Source organism: Sminthopsis crassicaudata, chromosome 4, assembly GCF_048593235.1.
Source record: "Sminthopsis crassicaudata isolate SCR6 chromosome 4, ASM4859323v1, whole genome shotgun sequence".
Lineage (NCBI taxonomy): Eukaryota > Metazoa > Chordata > Mammalia > Dasyuromorphia > Dasyuridae > Sminthopsis > Sminthopsis crassicaudata.
The window spans coordinates 347377848-347402392 of record NC_133620.1 but is presented as its reverse complement, the minus strand read 5'-3'; the positions used below and the strand labels follow the sequence as shown (position 1 = coordinate 347402392).

Genomic DNA, 24545 nt, shown 5'->3' with positions numbered 1-24545 from the left:
ATGTGAAGCTCAACTATGATAGACTTAGATCTTCCAACAATTCGGTGATCCAAGAAAATTCCAATAGATTTGGGATGAAAAGTGCCATCTGTATCCAGAGAAAGAATTATGGAGAGTGAATATAGATCACAGCATAGTATTTTCATCATTTTTTTTTTGTTTCTTTGATTGCTTTTTTTTTTGGGGGGGGGGGGAAGCCTTTTAAGGAAACATAATACCATATTGAATTAAATGCTTATTAATAGTTAATTTTAAAAAACAAGCAGAGATCTTGTATTCTCTTCACCTTTTGATCAGGAATATAATTGAGAAGATAGTGCTTGTTGTAGAATACCCCTTATTCACATCTTATGTTTTCATCAAGGATGCCCTTAATTCATGTGTAAATCATTCTCATGAAGATTTTGTAGAGAGAAGTGGTTATTGACAAACTCTCAACTGTCTTTTAGTAATACAATAATAATAGAAATAGAATCTGTCATTTCTCTCCGAATTTATCCCCCAACTTATCCCTATCTTTCTTCATATTTTCACAATACAATCAAAGTTCTGTTGCCTCCAGCAGGACCTCTTTATCTCTGCACTAAATCTGATCCAGCTGCTCATTTATTTTATTTCATGTCATTTCTACTTTCTCATGCAATCAGGGGCTATGATATTATAAAACGAATTCATTTGTTTCACTGTCTTTAAGCATGAGGAATGTTAGTCTGGCAGGGAAATTAATATTGGATTAGTGGGAGAGGGATGGATAAAAGAAAAAATAGGAAGACCCATTTTAGTCAGTTTCCATGAGGGCTTGTTCTATTTGACTATTTGTACTTCTAAACAGTAGTGAGAATGGAGAGATATGACTGAAAAATTATATTGCTGAGATGACATTAACAGAACTTAGTACCCAATCAATATGTAGATGGGAGAGGAGGAGGAGGAGAACAATAAATGTAACAATTTTTCTAACAAAAAAACTGAATCAACAATGGTGGCGAGAGCAGTTTAGAAGATAAATTCTGTGTCTGTTAAGCACCTAAAAAAAGGCAATTTATTTTTCTCTCATTATCTAAGACACTGGCAATATAACTTCCAACCTCAAAATTCAATTGAAATTTTCTTCAAAGTTAATAATTTCTTAATTTCCACATTAAATGACTTCTCAATTCTTATCCTCCTTGACCTTTCTGCAGCATTGTGTCCAGCTGTTTTGAGAACTGCTGAGCACCTTTTCAATATAGTGTTGAGCACTTTTCTTCTGCACATTTTCTCCTCTCCAGGTTTTCATGACATTATTCTTACTGTTAATTATCTGACCATTCTTTCTCGGACTTTTGCTAGATTATTTAAACTACTAACTTTGGGTGGCCTTCAAGGCTCTGTTCTGGGCCCTCTTCTGATTTTTCCTTAGGTTCTCTCACTTAGTGATCTTATTGGTTCTCCCGAGATCAATTATCATTCATATGCAAATAATTCCTAGACCTAATTATCCAACTTTGGTGTCTCCTGACCTCTAGTATCATCATCACTTATTGTCTACTGGGGCTTTTTGAACTGGAAATGTTCTGAAGATGTTCCAAACTCAACAGTCTAAACAGTCCTAAATAAATAGTTCTAAATAAAAAATCATGTTTCTTCCCAGATTCACTTCTGCGCCCAACTTATTTTCAAAGGTACTGCCATCCTGTTCCTGTCACCCAAGTTTTCAACTTTAGATAGCACTAAGTTATCCAAGTTATCTGATCACCTCGTATAACCAATCGGTTTATCAAATCTTATTTTTTGCCACAAAATTTTCAGATACACCCCCTTCTTCTCACCATTCACCCCTCAGGCCCTCATCAGCTTTCTCTGAACTATTACAAAGACTTCCTAATCAGTCACTTTGAATCAAATTACTCCCCACTGCAATCCATTCTCCACCCAGCTGCCATATTGAATCTCCCAAACATAGGTTTAACCAAGTAACCCTATCGCCTACTCAATAAACTCAGTGGCTCCCAATTACCTCTAAAATCAAGTATAAGCTCCTCTTTTTGCATTTGAAGCTCCTGGCCCCTTTCTTTCTAGCCTTTTTTTCACATTATTAATGTACCATATGGTTCAGCCATACTGTCCTACGTGCTGTTCTTTGAGCATCCTGCTCTATTTCTCATGTCTGTGCCTTTGTTTTGGGTGTCCCCTATTCCTGAAAGATTCTCCCTCCTCTCCTCCATATCTTAGAATTCCTTATTTCAAATCTCAAAATCATCTTTTGCAGAATTTCTAAAAAACTTAGGATTCCTCCAAATATTACAAGTACATTTCTTCCATGGATTCTAGGTTTAGGTCAGTTCTTCTGAACTGTTCTGGTAAAGGAGAAAGACACCAAAGGGACTATTCAACTCTATTATTTGAATTGTAAATTGATCGCCTCCATCATCCACTTGAGTTCCAGTGGATATCTGCATATCAGGAAAAAATAGAAGTCTCACAGAGGGGAACAAAGACTTGATTCTAACATGTGTATTAATTATTACAGAATTAATATACAGAATTAAATACAAATTATTTAAGGATAATTCTATTTTTTTTATTCATGCTTATTTGCTTTCCTGGAAATTTAAGGAATTAGGTGGGTGGTCTATAGATTTCTGTTTTCTTGGCTCATAACTGAGATGACTTCCATTCAGAAGCCTTACACAGTGGCATACTTACCTAGCCCAAATATGGTCTTCAAAACACAATTCCTTTCTGCCCCTCTTCTGGTGGTATAGTGGGTGGGGGAGGGGAAGCAGTGATTATGGAGTAATGGAGGAACTGGATTCAAGTGTTGCCTCTGAACCTTACTGTGTGATCTTGAAGACAAACTCCCTATGCCTCAGTTTCCATATATTTTAAGGGGATTGGATTGGACAACTTTTGAGGTTCCCTTTAAATTATTTATGGTTCTGTGATTTCCCCAATCTCCTCTCAGCACTAAGAAAACCTATGAAAACCTGTTCTCAGATCTTTCATACTACAATATGTCAAATTATTTCTGCAAATAGAATTTTCATATAAATCAGTAGGGGCTTCAGCTAAAGGGTTGGAGGTTTGATTGGTAAGCAACAATCAATGGGTGAGTTCACAAAAGAGGCATTCTACCTTGAAGATGGCTTTGGAAGAACTACCTGAAATTACTATCACCTAGTTTCAAAGAACCAAAACCTGCTTCCCAATTTCAGATCAGATTTTGTGAAATCAAGAGAGTACAAGAGTAGTGATGCTGCTGGAACAGCAACACGAATCAGGTGTTGTGGTCCTTAGTCACATACCTAAAGCATGGCAAGCCAAGGGTAGAGCTTTTAGTCATCAAAGGAGCAAAGGGATCCAGCCACTATTTGAGCATTGAGAATAGGAATCAAGATATCAACATTTGGCCTAGAGGCAGTGAGGGTACAATGGAAGGTGTGCTAGATTGGTGGGAGTAGAGTGTTCTTGGATACATTTTCATAATTTTTCAAAAGTTTTTTCCAATCCTAGATCTCTGGTCCTATTATACAACCTTATGATTCTAGGATCCCAGAGTTATAACATGGGGAGTTGCAGCTCGTGCCACTAATTTGCTTTCCTTTTCTATTTAGAAACTGCAGTTCCTTCTGTCTCTAAACCACATTCATAGTTCTAAAATTCTAACCCAGAAATGGATGTGTTTTGTCCTAGCTAAAAGAATGGTTCCTTGTACTTTTCCCTTTTATTTGGGAAACTGTGCAAGGAATCTTCCACTGTCAAACTACACATTTTGTGGTCTATTTGGGAAAAAACATAGGATGGGTCTTTATAACTCTGAATCACTGGCTCTTGATACCTCTGCAGCTGCTGTATATCTGTCTTATTAATGACAGGAAGACCATTTTTCTTACCACATCCAGGGGCCCAATCTCTTTAAGCCCCATCCCTCCCAGTATTTAGTACTTAAAAAAATTTCCCCCCAGTATTTAGTACTTAAAAAAAGCTTTATTGAATATATAACAAGAGCAGGCACAACAAGGTCAATTTTCATAAATAAAACTTTTAGTTGCTTTATCTCACTGATAGCACCTTCCCTTTCTCTTTCCCCCATTCTTTTCTCCCCATCCCTCCCCCACAAGAAGAGCAGGGGAGGTCTGTAGCAGAAAAATGACTACCAGATCAATGAGAGCTAGTCACTGAGCTTGGGGAAAGGTTTTTTGTTTGTTTTGTTTTTTACCGGTATACAACCAAGAATTTCTCGTTAAGTCCTCCCTGGTCCTGTACCTTTCCTTTAAACAAAGACATAGAACTACCAAGAAATTCTTGGAGAGCATAATTCCTTCTCCAAACCCTTTCTAAGTGGGAAATTGCCGGCACTTGGACAAAAGTTGGGCTGATGGTGCCATTCAAGGGGCCAGTAGACTGATTCTTGGCAGCAATGCTGGAGATTTCCATAGGCAGCAGCTGCAAAGTTGTAGTCCCTGCTCAGTCCAGAAAAGGCATCTCCTCCAAAGAGTTACATTTCTACAAGACCAGTTGAAGTCTGGCCAGACAGCTGTCAGGATGTCAAAAACACATCCACTGGCCTCAGTGGCACCGTTTTATGCTACTAAGTAGCTACTAAGGGAGGTATCTACAGTTTCAGACATTTGAAAGAGAAAAGATTTCATTTGATTGTATACACAGTGTAGGAACCCTAGGAAAAGATTTCAGGCCTGCAGGGAAGGGGAAAGAACAGGAGGGTTGGAAAAGTGGCTAGGATTCTTTCATACAGCACTTGGTTTTTGAACACCACAGACACAAAAATGAAAAATAGTCCCTTACCCATAAAGAGCTTACAGTTTAATTGACTTCCCTTTTCTGCTGCTTGTGTCCATAAATCATAACCTGGTCCCTTGGCCAGAAGAACTGGAAACTTGCTCCCACCCCCACCCATGCTAAAACCTCAGAGTTTTGGGGTGCTCATCCCAATTTGTTGTGTTCTAAAGACACTGGGAACTAATAGTACACTGATTCCAAGTCAAACGAGTTTTGGGTATTTCCAAGGAGGCCAAAACCCATCTGACTCCCGAAGCCCTGAGATATTCCCCCCCATCCCAGAAATAGGGTTGGGGGATAACCCTGCTGCTCCCACCCCTTTCATCTGAGAAACTATTGTCACTGTGAAGATAGCACTGGAGAATCTTCCTCGGTAGACCAACACAACAGAAGAAGGTGGAACGTGAGGAAGTCATAAGAATGTAGGGGAGAAAGCGTTGCACTTAAGTGTCAGAAAACCTGGGTTGGTCTCTCAGCTCTGCTTCTTCTTAGCTGCTTGGACTTAAGCAAGTCACTTTACCTCTGAGCCTCAGTTTTGCCATCTGTAAAATGGAGATCATTTGCACTACCTACCTCACATAGTTGTGAAAAAAGTGCTGTGAATACCTTAAATTGACATGGAAAGGATGGTTATTATTATGAGAAGCAAAGTATTCAAAATACTGGGAAAGGGCCTAAGGCAAGGTATGACATTCATAAAAAAATTTCTTCCACTGACTTCTTTCCCTTATTTGCTCCAAATTCAGAAGAGAGAAGGCAATAGGCCCCCCCACTGAGGTGAACCCCTAAACCTAGGGCCTTTTGAAACTATGTAATTGAAAGGAACAACCTCCCAGCCCTTCCCAATCATACATTAGTTCATCTCATGCCAATCTTCCCAGAAGTAAACCATTCTATATTGTGGTTTGGGAAGAGGTTACTAAGGATATGAGGTGAATTCCTCTTATGTTGGGGGGGGGGGAATTCCAAATAGGTCATCAAGAGAGCAGATGACTTGCAGTAATAAAACATAAAACTCTTAAGCTTAGAAAGCTTAAGAAGCTTAAGAAGTAAGCTTAAGAAGCTTACTGTGCTTTGAAGTTTAAGAGAAAGGGAGTTATATTAAGATAATGCAGAAAAACAAACCCATTACAGTAGGATGGTCTCCTGCATAGAGTTTGAGAACAGGTGAGATAAAGGATGTTAGTACATACTTCCCAGAACTTCACAGAAGGATGCTCTGATTTCAAATATATATATATATATATATATCCCCAAGGTTTGGGAAGGCAAACTTAATAGAAAGTGTCCTCTTAAAGGCCCTGAATTCTCCCGACACTCTAGTTCTAGAAGCTAGGTGGGGCCATGGATAAAACCTGGGAGTCAAGAATATATACTGCCTTTATGCCCGAGTTCAAATATAGTTTCAGAGACTATGATTCTGAGCAAATAAGTTAGTGCCTGACTCAGTTTCCTCAAATGTAAAATGGAGGTTATAACAGCATCTACCCTCAAAGGGTGCTATATAAATGCTTATTCCTTCCTTTTCTCCCTTTCTGGGACAGGAAAGTAAAGTAGATGGAAAGGGAGACCTATATTTCCCTTCCTGTTGGACCCTCCGCAGGTCATGACCCTTCATCATTTCACCTTTTTGAAAATTTTCTGGGGCAGCTAGGTGTCACAGTGGATAGAGCACCAGCCCTGAAGTCAGAAGTACTTGAGTTCAAATCTTATCTCAGACACTTAATACTTCCTAGTTGTGTGACCCTGGGCAAGTCACTTAACCCCAGCCTGGGGGGGGGGGGGAGGGAAATTTATCAGCTAAATAAAAATAATCAATTGACAAAACACTACACACCTTTTTTGGGTGGGGCAGGTTGGACTAAGATTTCATTAGTTCTGGTTAAACCTCCTCCTTTAATACCAATTCTCCACTTGCCCAAGATACTGGTACAGGTTTTCTGAGGTTAAACCCCTTAATCCACTATACCATTCCACCTCTAATATAAATATGGGGTTGTGATTATTACTACTCTTAATGGTGCTAATTTAAACTCACTCTTCTCTACAATCTTCTGACCTAGAAATCTAGTCTTCTGGTATGAAAACTTATGTTACCCATTCAGAAAGGTCCTATGCAGTCAACCACTATCAGCTCTTGTGCCCATTTTGTGGTGTTCAGTCATGTCTGACGCTCCACACCCCATCTGGGGTTTTCTTGGCAAAGTTACTGGACTGGCTTGCCATTTCCTTCTCCAGTTCATTTTACAAATAAAGAAACTGAAGCAAAAAGAATTGAGTTGCTCAGAGTCACACAGCTAATAAATGTCTGAGGTGGGATTTGAACTCAAGAAGGTGAGTCTTCCTGACTCCAGGATTAGCACTCTATCCACTGTACCACCCAGTGGCCCTCTGTGCCCTTGAGAAATAAGCAAAAGTGAAAGATGGGCACATCAGCTTATAAATCTGTTTAAGGTGAGTCAATCACCCAAAACCTTACTGAAAGACAAATTTCTGAACTTTCAAAAGGATGTGGATCTTTCTTATATACTTCCCCAAGTAAGGGGAAACCAATCCATGAAGTCCAGCTTGAAAGGGCTACCCATTCATACCAGAAAATCCTAAAAGCCATCTAGGCCAGTTAATGAAAACATGATATCAATAGGGCACAGAGCACAGATCAGAGTTCTTCCAAGGGTTGGGTAGCTTTGCTTGACACCTGGATCATCTTACCATTTGTGCTGTTGTTCACTTGAGGGACTAGTTAAGATGGTCAGTTTATAATGGCTCAGCAAAATTCACTCTCAATATGGAGATAAGCCACCCCAAAATATGTGCCCCACCTTGATATCATTGATAGCAGCATCTCCAGATATGTATGATGCTCTAAAAAAAAGTTCCATACATCTTTATATACTGACTTCCTTCAAATGTTCTAAGGATTTAATAGAGGTTATCTCCTCCAATCTCCCCATATTCTGCTGTATGATAGATAATGGCACTTCTCTCAAATCTCCGTCCTCAGACTACCCCCAGCCTGTAAAGTCAGGATATTTATTATGCCCACCTGCAAGCCTAATGACTTGGAGGGCCAGGTTTTGGTCACCCATCTCTGCCCCTGTCCATAGTATCTCAAGGAAAGAGTATCAAAATCACCTCTCCTCAACTGTGGGCAGAATTTGTCTTTGTGAAATGAATTCCTGACTTAGGATGGGCATGAGTGAAAGTGAGGTAGTGGTTATTATGGAGTGGGGTATGATGAGTAGTACAAGGAAGGAACTTCCTACAGAAAAATTCTAACAAATGTTGTCCCTGCCTACCTAGTCTTTTAGGTAGCTTCCTTGATGGAGGATGGGGAGCCCTTTGATGGTGCCCGGCCTTGCCCACCACTGCGCTCCCTCCCTACAATCTTGCTGCTTTTTCGAGGCCTTGGATCAAGTCGGGCTGGTGTGGCGATCACCAGCAAGTCCCTCTTAAGTAAATGCTGGCTCTTTGGCCTCTGTAAGAACAGCTGTAAGGCAGCATCCTCCAAGGATTTCTTCTCTACGGAACTTTGGCTCCTACAGCCACGGTGCTGGAAGGTAGCTTCTGGAAAGACAAATATCAGCATCATCTTCAAATCATAGTGCTGGAATAGGTGCTGTCCAATACAAATTCATAGAAGGGTAGGATCCAGTGCTGGGAAGATCCCTAATCCAAGGGCTCTTAAAATTAGATCTTTAACACCAATTATATATATATATATATATATATATATATATATATATATATATATATATGTATATGTATATGTATATATGTATATGTATATATATACATATATATGTATATGTATATATATACATATACATATATATATTTATATATATATAATACATATATGTGTGTATACACACATATGTATTTATTTATAATTGTGTTCAATATAATTGATTTCCTATGGATTTTATGCATTTTTAAAAAAAACTTCTGAGAAGGGGTCCATAGACTTTACTAGACTGTCAAAGGAGTTCTTTGATGTAGACCAACCTTCTCACTTTACAAAGATAGTCTCAAGCCCCCAAGACTTCAAGATAAGTGGTTGATCAGGGCTTGAGACTGGAGTCCTCCTTCTTCCCTTGTCTGGTTACCCAGGCTGGGAGAATAACCCTTGTGCTAGGAAATCATAATCTCAAACAGTCCAAAAGGTATCAAGAGATTTCATGATCTGAAATCACCATTGATCTACTTTTAGGGAAGCTTCAAGCCATGCCCCAGCTTTCACGCCATTCACTGCCTCTAGCCAGAACAGACTCCGCTAGTTGGACCCTATAGAGAGATCAGCTGTCATAAGGGCACCCTGAAAACATGATCCCATTTTTATCTATTTGGTCTCCCCACCAAGGTAAACTGTTAGCTCTCTCAGAATTGAGGACACCTGACCCATAGAGCCCTTTCCTTCAGGGAAGTGAAATAAGATCTAGTGAAGGGATAACTCACTTCTTTGTTTGTTCAGCAACAGCTTTGTGTTGGAGCTGTTTGATAAGGAAAATTTTGTCCTCGTGGGGATTGCATTAATCAAACTGGATACTAGGAACTGTGTCTTGTTGCTCTCAGAGGTCACTAAGTTCCAGTTTTCTGGCAGGTCACACCATGTGGTCTGAGGCTGGATGGAAGTAGATGCTTTCTCTTGGTAGTTCTGTGATTCATAAAATATCTCGATGGGATTGTCTATCTCCAAGTGGATACAATTAGTTGACATGGGTCTGGGGGATATGCTCAGAGTTGGAAATGGCTGTGGGGACTGTAGGGAATAGTCATTGGTTATAGATGAGGATTCCATCAAAGCAAGAAGCTGAAAGAAAAAGAGGGCAAAACTCAGTTGGGAAAAACCAGAACAGCCTCTCCCTGTGGGTCCTCAATAGGAACTGAAAGATGAGAAGTTGATTTAATTAATGATAGAAGAACTTAGAAGAATTTTCTGATCACAAAGCTGGGACATTAGACCGGACTGACTGGTTTACAGGGACTCCTTCAAAAGTCTTCCCCACCCCTACCTCCCAGGGGTCTTTAAATAACCGGCCTCAAGTGCCTGGGTTGAATCCTACCTAAGAACAATAACTATACTGATAGGTGGAAAGAGCTTAAAGTTACTGGCCCAAGATCACACAGCAAGTATGGTTTTGTCCACACCAGTTACAAAGCACAGAAGGCAGGTTTTGAACTTGGGTCTTCCAGACTCCAAGTCTAGTGATCTGATTACCCATGCCAAACACCTAACTACTTCAGTAAGGACAAGGAGACTTAAACACTGCTGAGCCTATGATCCTGCTTTATAAATTTATTATCTCCTTTAATTCTTATAATCACCCAAGGTGGTTTGGTGCTATTTTACAGGTAAGAAAATGTCTACAACACCACTTATTTAACTAGACATCTCACCGAGTATGCCATTCCATTATCTGAGTTTTAAAATTAGGGAGGGAGAAGTTTGAAAAAGAATAAGCATTGGTCCTGGGTTCGAATTCCATCTCTGATACTTATTAACTCTGAAATGCTGGATGTGTGTCACCCTCCCTGGATATTTCCTGCACTGAAATATGAAGCTTGCTTGGCCTAATGGTCTTTGAGGTCTCTTCCAGCTCTAATATCTAGATATTTATATCCTATAAATATATCACAGATTTAGGATGTTATGAAACGGAGACTTGAAACAGTTAAATGAATGTTACATTATCACCAAGATGGAATAAAAACTAGAGCACTTGACCACTGATCCAGGAGTCTCTTCCCTTGGCTTAGCCTCAAACTCTAGGAATGTCAGCTTTGGGATTTAGTGTCTCATATATTTAGATCTGGAAGGGTCTACAGGGGCCGTCTAGTCTTAACCCCCTCCTGAGGCCCAGAGAGATGAAATCACTTTTACAGATTACCAGGCAAAGGTATAAGTAGTAATTTTCATACCTAAAACAAATGGCAGAGAAAGGTGAAGGGAGCCTGCTTATTTGAGATATGGATGCCAGGGGAGGAAACTCCCTGGGATGGTGCTGCAGCCATAACCCAAGTGGCCTGTCCGGGTCAAGGATCTGCATATAGTTAAGTGGTAGAACTACAATTTGAAGCTAGGTCCTAACATAAACAATAATTACTACTACACACCGTTTTCAGGTTTGCAAAGAATTTTATAATCTCATTTCATCCTCACCAGTGTCTTGGGAAGTCAGTACTTCCATCCATGTACAGATGAAGAAACTCAGAATTTAAGTGTTTTGTCCTAGTCGGTACCTGAGGCTACATCTGAAGTCATCCTGTCTCCAACATTCTCTCCACTAGCTGCCCCCAGCACCATCCTACTCTATAGCATCACTGTGCCTTCCTTCCCAGAACCACTTGAGAGCATGCTCACATCAGAGAACGACTTGGATCCTTCAGCCTTTTCAGAGATGCGTTTCCAGGGCTCCTGCTTTTCTGTGCTGGCGAGGTGTGTCTTCGTGAGGTCCGGCACAGAGCTGTAGTGACACACTCCAGCTTTCTCTGGTAAGGTTGCATTGACCTTTTGCTTGGGGATCTCCTCAAAGAAGTTGAAAGGTTCTATGCATTTCAGAGACTCATTTTTCTTTAGCTTCAGCTTTGACTTTGAGACCAAGATGGATGATGGAGAGGGCATCAACATGGAGGAAGTGGAGAGCTGAGAAGGAGCAAACCAAATATATGCATGGTACTTGGTGAATCTACCTCTTATCCCTGTTAAGTCATTTGCATAAGAGGGTGCTGAGGTTGTGGGGGGTTGGGGGGAAGGGCCCATTATAAAAGCCTCTCTCATATAGTACCAAACCTAGAGTTTTGAGATAGTAGGCAAAATAAAAAAAAATAATAATCATCTGTATCTTTGCACTCATGTACAAAGGAGGAAGGTGTAATGTATAAGGGGAATGGGTAAAATGGGATTTGGAAGGGAAACTCAAGACTTAGGTGAGACAAGGTAAGACTAGGCTGGGAAGAGGGGAAGAGTGCCATGCTTTTTCCAGATGGGGGGGGGACCAAAAGAAAGAGCAGAAGACAGTCATCCCTAAGTTATGTCCTTCACGAAATCACCAGAATCCCTTGAAATTTCCACATCTCAGAAGTTTTGCCCAGTTGTCTGGTAGCAGGATAATTTGCTGGGTCTAACAGAGAAATCATCCTCTCCTAGAGGGAGAACTAGGAGTGTGGGGTCAAGGTAGTCTTGGAATCAGCCCCTCCCACCCCCCCCCATGACTTTTCTGGAGGGGTGGGCAGCAGTACAGTCCTGTGGCCTTTCTAGACACCTTATTGAAGGCAGAAAGGAAGGTGTACAAGACAGGACCTGCGCAGCATTCTTTACTGTTTGGCCAGGAAAAGGACAAGGGGGAACCCTGTGCCTCTCCAGCCCCCCACCCCATTGCGGCTCTCAGCCCTCTTCTCAGCCCAACACTTTCAGCGTGCTTGGACCCTGGTCCGTGGTCTTCTTGATCAGCCCCTCCACCCCCAAAGGCAGGGCAGGGAGGTGTACTGGATATTTCCGATTTTCCCGACCATCGGCATTTACTTGTCTGGCGCTGTGCACGGGAGCTCTTTGTTTTGTCTCCTTTGGTAGAGACACCCTGGTCACATCGCCTGCTGATTCACCCTGAAGTTCGGTCTTCTTCTCCTTCGAATAGAAGGCTTTCTTCTCCTGCTTCAGCCGTAATTCCTGGATCTGCTGCCTAGTCAATTCAATCCAATTCAACAAATTTGTTACAACAATAACAGAGTACTGTGCTAGCTGCTGGGGAAAATACAAAGTTTAGATAAGACAAGGGGACCTGCCCTTATAAAGTTGGCAGTCTAGGAAAGGATAAGATATATAACATAGATAGCGGTAACAATAATTCATGCTAAGTACCAGAGCCACCACTAGGAATTCTGACACTTGGGTTAAATTCAGTTATGGGGGTGAAGGGCAGGATGGGAGGCAGTGGTCTACAGAGGCCCCAGGAGACAAATCGAATTGTACACAGTCACACCCAGAAAGGGGACAACCCATTCTCACCCCTCCTTCTCCCCTGATCTCTGCTAATCCTTGACCGCATGCCACCACCTGTCTATGCTCAGGGGCATAGGTTAGACACAGAAAAGATAGTATCTGGATAGATATAAGAGGCAACCCCACAACCACCATAGTGTCAGCCTGAGACAAATTCCCGGTGAACTTGTCCCAGTTACAACTCTGAAAAATTCACCAAAGAGATACAGATTATTATTTGAGATCCAAAGGGAGGTTATTCCTGACTAGGTGGGTTGAAGAGCTAGGGGAAAGGGAGAAGGTGGGAGGAGTGCCCATGGTGCAGGGACCAGTAATTAAATAGGTAACATTGTGGAGGTAACATCAGTTCAACTTGAGTTGGATTTTAAAGGATAAGAGAAAATGGGAGCATAGTACAAGAATAGGGAATAGGGTAAAAAGGAATAGGAAAAAAGTATATGGCACACTCAAAAGACAGAGAATAAACTTAGTTTGTCAGGAATGCAGAGTTGATGTGGGTATATATAGTAATAGAAAACAAGGCTGGAAAGGCAGGGTGCAAACATTTAAGATCGAAGATGGCTTTGAATACCAGACAAAGGATTCCTGTCTTATTTAATGAGATATTACTTGATGAGAGACGTTTTGAGTAGATGAATGACATGACCAGATGTATACATAAAAATAATCTGAAAACAATCTGAAGAATAGATTGATGAAGGGATCGTGTCTCATTGTTCGTTGAGGGCACCTTCATCCTCCCAGCCACCCAAGTTCTCATCTTTAAATTATACTTGATTCACAGGCTTCCTTCAAGTCACAACTAAAATCCTACCTTCCATAGGAATTTCTTCCCTTAATTCACCCTTAATTTTAGTGCCTTTCCTCTGTCATTTCCTATTTGTATCTCACTTGTATACTTCTCTTTGCTTTCTGTCTCATTGGTTTGTGAGCTTCTCGAGGGCAGGGAATTTGTTTTGCCTTTCTTTGCATCCCCACTTGCACGTAAGACTTTTCTTTTTCTCTCACTCCCTATGGCTAAACGATTGTTCAAACTCATGGGGTCTTCCACCGTAGCACCTTGTACATTTGTGACCGTTCTCCTGATTACACAACATCTACCCTAACTTTGTACTTCATGAGGGGAGAAAAGGATGTATAACAAGTACACACTTCTATAAAGCAGGGACCAGAAGAAAACCTGTGGTATTAGTGCCTTCTCTCTATGGATAATCTCCATCTTATTCTGTCTATAACTTGTTTGCACATAGTTCTTTGAATATTATTCTCCCCCTCCCAGTCCATTAGTCTTTTGAGCTCCCAGAGAGGGGGATCTGCTTTGGTGCCTTTCTTTGTACTAAAATCACTTTAGCAAAGTACCTGGTCCAGAATAGAGGCTTAACAAAAGTTTGCTGACTTGACTTAGTAAACTCTCAGATGAAGTTCTCTCTAGCAAGGCAGATAGGTGCCTTTTTTGGAATTTACAATCTTAAAAGTTGCCTATAAAATCAAGAGATTACATAACTTGAGCAGGGTGACACAGCCAGTGTGCATCAAGGGGCAGTTTAGAACTTGGGGCCACCTTGGCTCCCTGGCCTGCTCTCAACCTACTATACCAGGGTTGTCTGTGGATAAGAAGAGCTATTATTCATATAGACCTTTCCTCATGTTATGATTCTCACAACAGCCGTGTGAAATATGTGCTACTATTACCCCCATTTTACAGATGAGGAAACTGAGGCCAGGAGAAATGAAATGACTTGCCCAAGATCACACAGCTCTAAGTGTCCGAGGCTGGATTTGAACTATGGTCTTCCTAACTTCAAGTCCGGCACTCTGTCCACTATGCCACCTAGCTGCAAAAGTAATGCAAAACAATAAAACATTTCAAAAGGAAAAGAACTTTAACCATTTGAAGGGGAGTGGGAGAGGGAGGTGGGCAGGAATCGGAAAGGGCTTAGACCATTGCAATGGTCTCCCTATTTCCAGTTTCTCTTCTCTCCAGTCTTTCCTCCACACAGCTGCCAAGTTGATATTCCTAAAACAGAAATCTGATCACGTCACACCTCCATCTTTCTGTCCCATTGCTTCTAGGATAAAGTACAAAATGAGAATTTTTGGAAAGTAAAGGCTTCCACAATGACTTTCACCTACCTTTTCAGTCATACATAAAGTCTGTTGCAGTCAAACTAGCCATGTCTTCCAGCAGGTCATTCCCCCTAGAATGTCCTCCTCCCTCCTTACCTCTATCTCAGGAAATCCCTGGTTTCATTCAAAGCATCTCCTAGAGAAGACCTTCCCTGATCTTCCCAGTTGTCAAAATCTCACCCTCTCAAAGTTAGCTGACATTACTTCCAAGATATATGGCATTTGCCTCTTGTAGAGTTTAAGCTGCTGGAAGGCAGGTACTTTTGTTTTTGTTTTTGTATTCAAACATGTTTGTTTAATGAACATTTGTTGAAATGAATCAGAAAAGTTCTAGTAGGAGATTATTGTAATTGTCCAAACTGGGTAAAAAGGTGGGTATGAATTAGTGAGAGTGAGAGTGGGAAAAGACAAAAGGGAAGAAATAAATCCTGTAGAATTGGATTCTACCATACTAAATAGTTGAATGGATAGGAAACATGAAGGGGATGGAGAGAAATCTCTAAATTGATAGACAAGAGGAAATAGAATAAAGAAATAGTGTGTGTGATGCCACTAATAGAAATATTGAAGTCAGAGAGGATAACAGATTATGGAAGAAAAAAAAAAGAACTCAGTTAATTATTTTGAATTTAAGGTGCTAATGGGCTATTCAAGTAGCAATGTCCTATAGAAATAATCTTATGCTCTTCAGATCCAGGTAAGAATATTCTAAATAAAGATTTGAGTTTTGTCAGTCAATAAGTATTTGTTAAAGTCTTACTATGTGCTAAGCATGAGGATGCAAAGAAAGGCAATAATATAATCCCTGACTACAGGGAGCTTCTATTCTAATGGGGAGATAGCATGCAAATCTCTTATGCACACACAAAATACATATACACAGCATAAATGAAGGGTAATTATCAGAAGGTAAAGGGAGAAAGACCAGGAAAGGTCTCCACTAAGCAAAGTTTAAGAGTTGAACCTAAAAAAAATTAATTGGAGCTCAGAAAGGAGCTGAGGGTAGGAGATACTGATTTAGTAGGCATTTTCATTGAAGTGAGAGTTGAACCCATGGAAATGGATGCAATTACTAAAAAAGAAGAGAAAAGGAAGAGGAAGGAGAAGAAAAGAGAGGAGGTGAAGAAAGAAGAGAGAAGGAATGAGAAAGGGAGAAGAGAAAAAGAAAAAAAATAGGAGAATATTATGACATAGGAAAGAAAATAAGAAGTGATTAGAAAATTAAGAAAATGGAAGAATTTGGTATCAATGAGGCTGATTAAGATGAGTATGTAGAAGGAAAACAGACAATAGGGTTAAAAAAATACAAAGAAATCTGGTAGGATGGGGTCTGAAAAAAATTTCACTGGATTTGTTGATCCTTGGAGATCTGACCAAGAGAACAGTTTTAACAGGGGGAGGTTAGAGTAGGGTATGGAGTGGAAAGGATTAAGGGAAAACATTTGGAAATATAGGACAGTAGCTGGATAGCACAGAGTTAAACGAGTTAAGAAAAGGTTTTTTAAATTTAGAAATGAGAAGACAAGGATGTTAGTAAGTAGGTATGGGAAGGAACCAATGAAGAGGGGAAGATTAAAAAGATTTATGGGCAAAAACCACTCAATCTCTCAGGGCCCCATAGGATTAACTTTTTAAGACTGTACATTTCAAAACAGTTGATCTTTCTTGATAAAAGAAATCTCCCCACCAGGAGCTCCCTACATCTGTAAAATCACAGATCTGTATCCAAAAATCAAAAAGGGGAAGAAAAAAGGAGAGAATAATACTGGAGTAGGTGGGATATGATGAAACCAAGGGTGCAGGTAGAAGAATTGATCTATCAAGGAACATACTTATTCTCTCCTCTGAGACCAGAAGGAAGGAGATAGGGTGAATGAGGATGCTAGAAGTATTGAATACTAAAGGAGAAAACTGAAGAAAATCCTTATTAACAATAGATAATGACAAATGGTCTTGGTGGTAGCAACTAGTAAGGGATGATAAGGGTCTTGACCTAGGGCTCCTTCAGCTTAAGATGGGTTTTTACCTAGATGTGGGGGAAGGGGTACCTAGTTTTCACCCCTCTTTTCTCAGAGCAACCCAATAATTCTCAACAACTGGTTCTAGGCAATTAGCATTGAAATCTAGAAATCTATAGCAGAAGTTATTTAGTCTTCCCCAAACCCCCTATCCCTAATTTCATACAGTGAGAAGACAATATGGGAACCCAAAGGACACAGATGTCCAGCAGCAGACACTCCTGCCTGTTTGTCAAACAACACATTGATCCAGAACCAAGTCAGCATTGCTGTCCATCCGGGTTAAGTGAGTGCCCACAAACAAGAACCCACCTATTTGATAACTTGAGATTTTATACTTTTCAATCTTTATGGGTAGCCTATGGGATAAGGGTATCCCCTTCTTCAAATTTCTTCAAGCAACTTTAATGGTGGGAAAACTATGGCTACACCAGGCCTTCTAAAGTCAAAGAATAGTTTATGGACACAGAAGACACTGGTGACAATCTCAAGAGCCAAACCCAAGGCCTTGCCCACCCTCTGATGGCCCTGGCTTTCCTTTTCGTACCGGGCATGCACTTCCCGGGCTCTGGAGGCCGCCGTGTTTTGAAAGAGTGAATTGCTGTGATGAAAATATTTCTGATATTTTTCAAACCCAAACTCTGGATAAATCCTCCGGAAGCCACCACTTTTTTCCTTCTCATAACGCTCTATTTTCTCCAGCCACATAGCCTGATAATTCTTTAATTCTTCAATCCTAAAAGAAGCAGAGACATGGGATTACAACAACTTTTCTCTGAATGAGACTCAATTCAATTGGGGTATTAGGTCAGCTAAAGGAAGTCCCTTCACCCAGTTCTCCCACCTCCAATTCAGACCTCACTTATGATCCCCTCCATGATCATTACTACCAATGGAGATGTCCTTTCAAATGTAGTAAGATAGAAGGAGCTTAAAGGGTTTCATACCTTCCTGGGTTTAGTTCTGATGAGATGAGGAATCATTCCCCTCCCAAAGAGAAACAATCTCAAGGAACAATTTGTGTTTACCTGAATTCAAGGTCTCCAAGGAGTTTGACATGCTTTTATAAACACAATAGTCTTTTTCCTCAGAATCTCCCTGAGAAGGAAAAGGTCAGACCCAGAGGAGTGAAAGAACCAAAATTCACACAATAATCTTTTTTTCCTCAGAGTCTCCTTGAGAAGGTAAAGGTCTGATGGAGAGGAGTGAAAGAACCGAAATTCAAAAGCCGTAGATGTTAAGACATGTCCCTACCCCTAATTCAGAATATGACTTTGGTGGTCAAGTTCCCCATTCCTCGAGTCCCTCATCTATAAAAAGGGGTTTGAGTGAAAAGTTCTCGAGTCATTTCCTCTAGCTCTAATATTCTGTAACTTGTTTCTATGTTAAAAGGCTTCTTGCTCTTTTTCAAAGCAGTGAAATCAAGGCCTAATGATATATTCAGTGAGCTGAATATGCAGCCAAACCAGAAACAAAATTAAAATTATTTTTATTTTTATCTCCCGCCCCCCAACCAATTCTTTTTTGGGGGAAGGGGTAATGAGGATTAAGTCTAAGCCCACATAGCTAATAAGTGTCAAGTATCTAAGATCAGATTTGAACTCAGGTCATTGTGACTACAGGGCTCATGCTCTAGCCATTTCAGCATCTTGATGCCCCATCTCCCTCACTCAAAAAAAAATTCTAAAAAGGTCTTTTCTTTTGATGGGGCAATTGGGGTTAAATGACTTGCCCAGGGTCACACAGCTAGGAAGAGTTAAGTGTCTGAGGGCAAATTTGAACTTGGGTCCTTCCTGACTTCAGAACTGGGTCTCTTTCCCCTGTGCCCCCTGGCTGCCCCAAAAGGTCTCCTTTTCAAGAAATTAAAGTAATCCAGCCTTCAAAGGGACAATTCAGGGCTGCCCAAGTGCTATCATTTGAGAGATGCTAAAAGGCCCCTCCTTTTTTTGGGGGGGGGTCTACCCAATTGCCTTCCACTGGGTCTTGTGGTCTACACATTAACACATTAGTGTGTGGTCTACCATTGGGAACTGTGATTCCAGAAGACTGTAATTAAAACATAAAAATGGGAGAAGTAACACTAAGACATCAGCACCTGATCAATTTATCAGGGTCATTAGACTAATTTCAGAGCAAAGAAAGGAAAGCAGATAAGAAAATGAATGTGACAGAGTGAAAAGCAGGGAGAATAAGTGGGGCAGGAAGGAAAAGATTTAGCAGGTTGCCCAAGCAGGCAGCCCTGGGACCCATGGGTGCAGAAGGAGCATGGCACTGAGGCCTAGCCAAGCACAAAGAGGGCCTGGGAGAGAGGAGGGAAGGAGCATCGAGGTCATTTCACTCTTCCTCTTGATGAGGGCACACCTGATCTCCTTGGAACGGAAATCCTGCAGAAACCTTGCCCTGCGCTTCGCTTCCTCCAGGACTTTCTTCTTCTCACAGGCTCCCAGGTTGATCAGGACCAGGGTGTCATATAGCAGACTGTCTTTTACTTCTTTGTCTAACCGGGAATCAGTGGAGAAGCTTGGAGAGTGATTAACCTGAGAGTGATTAACCAAGATGGTGGCTTGGGGGGTTAAGTTACCAGATTGGAAAGGGGAACAATTCCTAAGAGTAGAAATTAATGGGTCTCTCCATCTAAGAACAACTCATTTGTTTTAAGAGACTACCACCTCCCCCATATTACCTCAGCTTTCCTAAGAGTATAAATTAATGGGACCCTCCATCCAAGAAGAACTCACTTGTTTCTAAAGACCACCAGCTCACTCGTATTACCTCAGCTAGAAATATAAGGGTTAGTTGTGAGCCAATTCCACTTGTGATGACTCTTTCTATACTGGGCTGGTCTACCTCTCCCCAAGGCAACCTGATGGACAAGTTCCCACCACTCCTTTTGTGGCTATGCCAGACTTAGTGCAGCCATCTCATCAGGTTCAGTTTTATAGCAGCTCAGAAAGTCCCAAACTCAAAAGATTTGACGGTAGCTGGGATTACTGGGATGTGCAAGCATACTGGGCAATGACTCACATTTACATATCAATCTTCCATTTTCAAGACGGGGAAAGTGAGATTCAGAAAAGTTAACTGACTTGCCCATGCTCCCACAAGCTATGTGTCAGAACTGGGATTCAGACCTGCATATCTCTTAACTCCATGTCTAGAACTACTTCCCATTAAGCCATACTCCCTTTCACCAAGGAATATCCTGGGGTCTTAAGAGGAGGCTGTTGAAGGGCAAAAGGAAAGAAAAGTATGTGAGAAAAGAATTTAGAATAAGGAAGAGACAATTCTGGTGGTTTTTGTTTCATTTTACTCTGAGTGGATGAAAACAAGTTGTGAAATGCTCTTTAACTCACTTTCTATTTCAGATCTTTTTTGAGAGTGTGTAGATAGAGAGGATTAGTAAATAATAAATCCCACACTGATATTTGTATAGCCCTTACTATGTGTTAGGTACTGTGCAAAGTGTTATTATTATCCCCATTTTACAGATGGGGAAACTGTTTAACTTGGCCAGGATCATTTCATTAATAGCTGTCTGGGGGCAAGATTTGAAATCAGATCTTCCTCACTCCATGCCCAGCATTCTATCCACTAAGAAGGTGTGTGTGTGTGTGTGTGTGTGTGTGTGTGTGTGTGTGTGTGTGTGTGTGTGTGTGTGTGTGTGTTGGGGGAGGTGGGTCAAGGAGTACCAAAAAAGGGAGGGAAATAGGGAAGAAAATCACCTTAATTCTCATTCTCCTCTTCTTCCAAATCAAGTCAATCCAAAAGAAAACTGACCCTATCACAACATAACATTCTCACTCTTTTTGTTATAGTTCACTTTGTTTTCTTACTTTTCTTTTCTTTTTGATCTGATTTTTCTGGTGCAGCAAGGGAATTGTATAAATATGTTTACACATATTGGATTTAACATATTTTAACATATATAATATATGTTGGGTTGCTTGCCAACTAGGACAGGGGATGGAGGGCAGGAGGGGAAAATTTGGAACAGGAGGCTATGCAAGGGTCAATGTTGAAAATTATCCATGCATATGTTTTGAAAATAAAAAAATAAATTAAATTTGGAACAGGAGGCTATGCAAGGGTCAATGTTGAAAATTATCCATGCATATGTTTTGAAAATAAAAAAATAAATTAAAAAAAGAGAACTGACCCTAAAAGAAAGCACCTGCATCTTACACCAGCAGTTAGGAGTGATAGAGAAAACAATGGGACTGAGTAGTTTCAAAATATAAAATAAAGGACTATGGGAAAGAAGAGACTGGCTAAGTAAAGAGAAAGGAAAAGGAGATAAAAACAGCTTTATCTCTTTTCTTTTCTTGTCTTTGACTGATCCCAATCAAGGATATCCCTTCTCAGGAGCCTCCTTTGTACGGAGAGGTGGGGTTACCTCTGGGACTCCAGTATTTTCACAAACCAGGAACTGGGTTTGAATTTCCAGATCAGGGTGGACTTGAGAAATGTATAATTCCCTGAAGTCTGTCCCCCTCTGCTGGTCACTTCCCGTGCTGGTCACACTCACTTGGCCCTGAGGGATAAGGCACTAGGGAGCTTGAGAGAAAAGCTTGAGTGAAAAAGAGGGGAAACCAAAGAATGACTTGAATAGAAGTGGACAAGGGACACATATTCCCTGTCCATCTCTTACCAAGGTGCTTATTTAAAATCTGATGAATCGGATTACCTCCAGAAGCCAGGGTTTAAGTTTTCTATCCAGCAGAATATCAAAGCCCAAAATTTCAAAGCAGGCACTATTCATGATGTGGTTGGGGAAGCAGGTATGATAGTTGTGTTTAATTATAGGGTGAGCAGTAATCAAGGTCTTGATGATTATATCTTCAATATCTTTCCACATCTTCACCGTGTCACAGCCAAGTTTGTCCATGTGGGCATTGAAGGTGGAGAGCTTTCTACAAAACGAATGTTAAAATGTTAAAAAAAAAAAAAAAAAAAAAAAAAAAAAAAAGGGAGAAGGGCTAAACCTTTGGGTCCCCAGAGGTTTTCAGTGCTGTGTCAAGATTGAAAGATCTTGGAAACTGAAAAACAAAAGCACTACATGATGGTATTATTGGAGGAAGCTGAGTTTGATATTCTGCTTGAGTTCAGGAGTTCTGACCTACCATAGAGGGAAAAACAATGGGGGGAAAAACTAAGTCCACTCTAAATCTGGCACCAATGTGGTAAGCCCCAGAGTGTGTGTATGTGGAGTGGGGAGCAGCAGGCTTCGTAAAGAGGGCCAAATCCGTCCAGATCAGAAAGCTAGGAGTGTTGCTGCAATTGCAGTTTGGAGAAAATGGAGGGAGCCAGTATCTCCTCTTCCTCATTCCATCCCCCCACCATCTTCAAACCCTTCCCCTGCAAAAATTCATTGGAATCTTCAGGATTTAGATTTAGAAGGGATCTAGATCTAATTTAATCCTTTCATTTTACCAATAAGGAACCTAAAAAATAACTTGCTCAAGGTTAATATAGGTCATAAGAGACAGAGGTATTATTATTTCTATTTATTTATTGCTGAGGCAGTTGGGTTAAGTGACTTGCTCAGCATCACACAACTGGGCAGTGTTAAGTGTCTGAGGCCACATTTGAATTCAGGTCCTCCTGACTTCAGGCCTGGTGCTCTATCACTACACTACATAGATGTCCCAACATTATCATTATTTGAATTCAATTCCTCCAGGTTCAAATCCATTGCTCTTTCCATTTCATCACACTGTCTAGTAGCTACATTGAAAACAGTGCTATAGAAGTTGAGATCAAATAACTACTAAGACTTAGGATAGAAAATAGCATTTTTACCTTTTTAGTTTGTTTATTTTCCTTCTCATGGTTTTTTTTTTCCTTTTGTTCTCATTTTTCTCAAACAACATGACAATTATGGAAATATATTTAAAATAATTGCACATATTTAACCTGTATCAGATTATTTACTGTCTTGGGGAGAGGAGAGGTTAAAGGAGATGGAACAAAAATTTGAAACACAAAGTCTTATAAAAATGAATGTTGAAAACTATCTTTACAAATATTTGGAAAAATAAAATACTATTGAAAAAAAATTAAAAACTAACTACTAAGCTAGAAAAAGGAGTCAAGATTTCCAGTGTTGATAACAGAAGTAAGCTAAAACTACTCTATTTAATAATGAAGGTCCAGGGAATGGAATATTGATTAAATTTTTAGGATTACAAAGATAAAGGCAGCTCTTATTACTCTTTATAAAGGGATTTCTGAGTCACCATATAGGGGCTTAAAAATCACAGAACCCCAAACTTAAAAGCGAGCCCAAAAAAGCACCTAAAAGATTCTAAAATAATTGTCCAAAGTCCCCCAGAAGTAAAATCGAGTATTTAATTTTAACCAAAAGCTTTTAGGATATCATTCAGAGCTAAATGACTCTTATTTAACAAAAAAATCAAATAAAAATCAACTATATTTGGTTTTTAAACCCCCTCAACAGATTAGAAGCAGCAAACTAGAAACAGGACAAGAAGATGGCTATGGCCAGGTCCACTAAGAACAGTGAAACTTGACAGCTGACAATCTATCAGATCAAATGTGATATGTGAAGTGCTTTGCAAGCTTTAAAAAGCTATATAAATGCTATTGCTACATTATTATTGACATTGACCAAGGAGACAGAAAAACTAAAACTAAAAACAAAACAAAAAAAACCCCCCAGAATTAGCTGTACTATGCACTAGGGAAAAATAGACTAATGAATGTTTTTAATACTGACCTCTACTCATTAGGAAGAGATATATTTTGTTCATTACCATCTGATCTGTCCTCCCTTTTCTTAGCCAAACTTATCTATTCTACAGCCTCTGCAGTCTGGCTCCCTATTTAAAACCTTCTCCAGAAAGTAGGTAGGTCAGTAGCTCAAGAGGTAGGATATTATTAGTCTTGAGTCAGGAAGATCAGAGTTCAAAGCCTGTCTAGAGACACTGACTAGCTGTGTGACCCTAGACAAATCACTTAAACCTTACCATCTCCATGTGCTCAGGTTAGTAAGGGGAGAAGGCTGGACATGATGTAATATAATAGGATTGAACACTCTGTTTTTTATCTTTTCTAAAGGCATGATGTTGGGAAGAGATAAAAATTAAAAAAAAACATTTATATAAAAAATTATATAACTCTTTGAAATTTTCAGAGATTCATATTTATGTATATACATACATATTATATATATATATATATATATATGTGTACACACACACATACATATACACACACACACACACACACACTCATTTGAGCCTTATAATAATCCTTTAGTGTTGGTGCTATTACAAGTATTGTTCATTCTCTACTTTTTGGAGTTTGGATCAATTAATTTATTTGATTAGAAACTTCTTTCCTCATTATGTATTAACCATTTCTTTTAAATTTCCAGTGCTAAATATACAAACTGATGATCACTCAACTAAAATTGTCCTTTCTAAAGTCACCGAAGTCTATTTAATCTGATAATTTTTCCTCAAGATTCAGCTATCTTGACCTCTCAGTAACATTCAATGCTGTTAACCATCCTCTCCCCTCTTTTCTCTTAGTTCTCCTTCTACCTGTCTGATCATTCCTTATCTGCCTAAGGAGGCTGGGTCTTTATCCATGTC

General features: G+C 40.1%; 1 protein-coding gene across 1 annotated transcript; it reads right to left on the bottom strand.

The window, feature by feature from the left end:
* Positions 1-7675: 7675 nt before the first annotated feature.
* On the bottom strand, positions 7676-21835 carry LOC141539041 (tubulin polyglutamylase TTLL6-like). The gene is made up of 7 exons (XM_074261254.1): positions 21614-21835; positions 19291-19466; positions 17477-17665; positions 12308-12464; positions 11147-11428; positions 9241-9595; positions 7676-8349 (listed from the first exon to the last, which is right to left on the bottom strand). The coding sequence occupies exons 1-7, from the start codon at positions 21812-21814 to the stop codon at positions 8090-8092; spliced, it is 1620 nt and encodes a 539-aa protein (XP_074117355.1). The 5' UTR covers positions 21815-21835; the 3' UTR covers positions 7676-8089.
* Between the last annotated feature and the right edge of the window lie 2710 nt (positions 21836-24545).

Bases quoted from the DNA above. Each gene is read 5' to 3' on its own strand.
- LOC141539041 (XM_074261254.1), bottom strand. From the start codon at position 21,814: ATGGACAAACTTGGCTGTGACACGGTGAAGATGTGGAAAGATATTGAA. The intron at 11,429-12,307 runs GTAAATGCCGAT...GCTCCTTCTCAG, and splicing joins CCGTGCACAGCGCCAGACAA to CTCTCCACTTCCTCCATGTT. The intron at 9,596-11,146 runs GTGAGCATGCTC...TTTTTCTTTCAG, and splicing joins GATCCAAGTCGTTCTCTGAT to CTTCTTGCTTTGATGGAATC.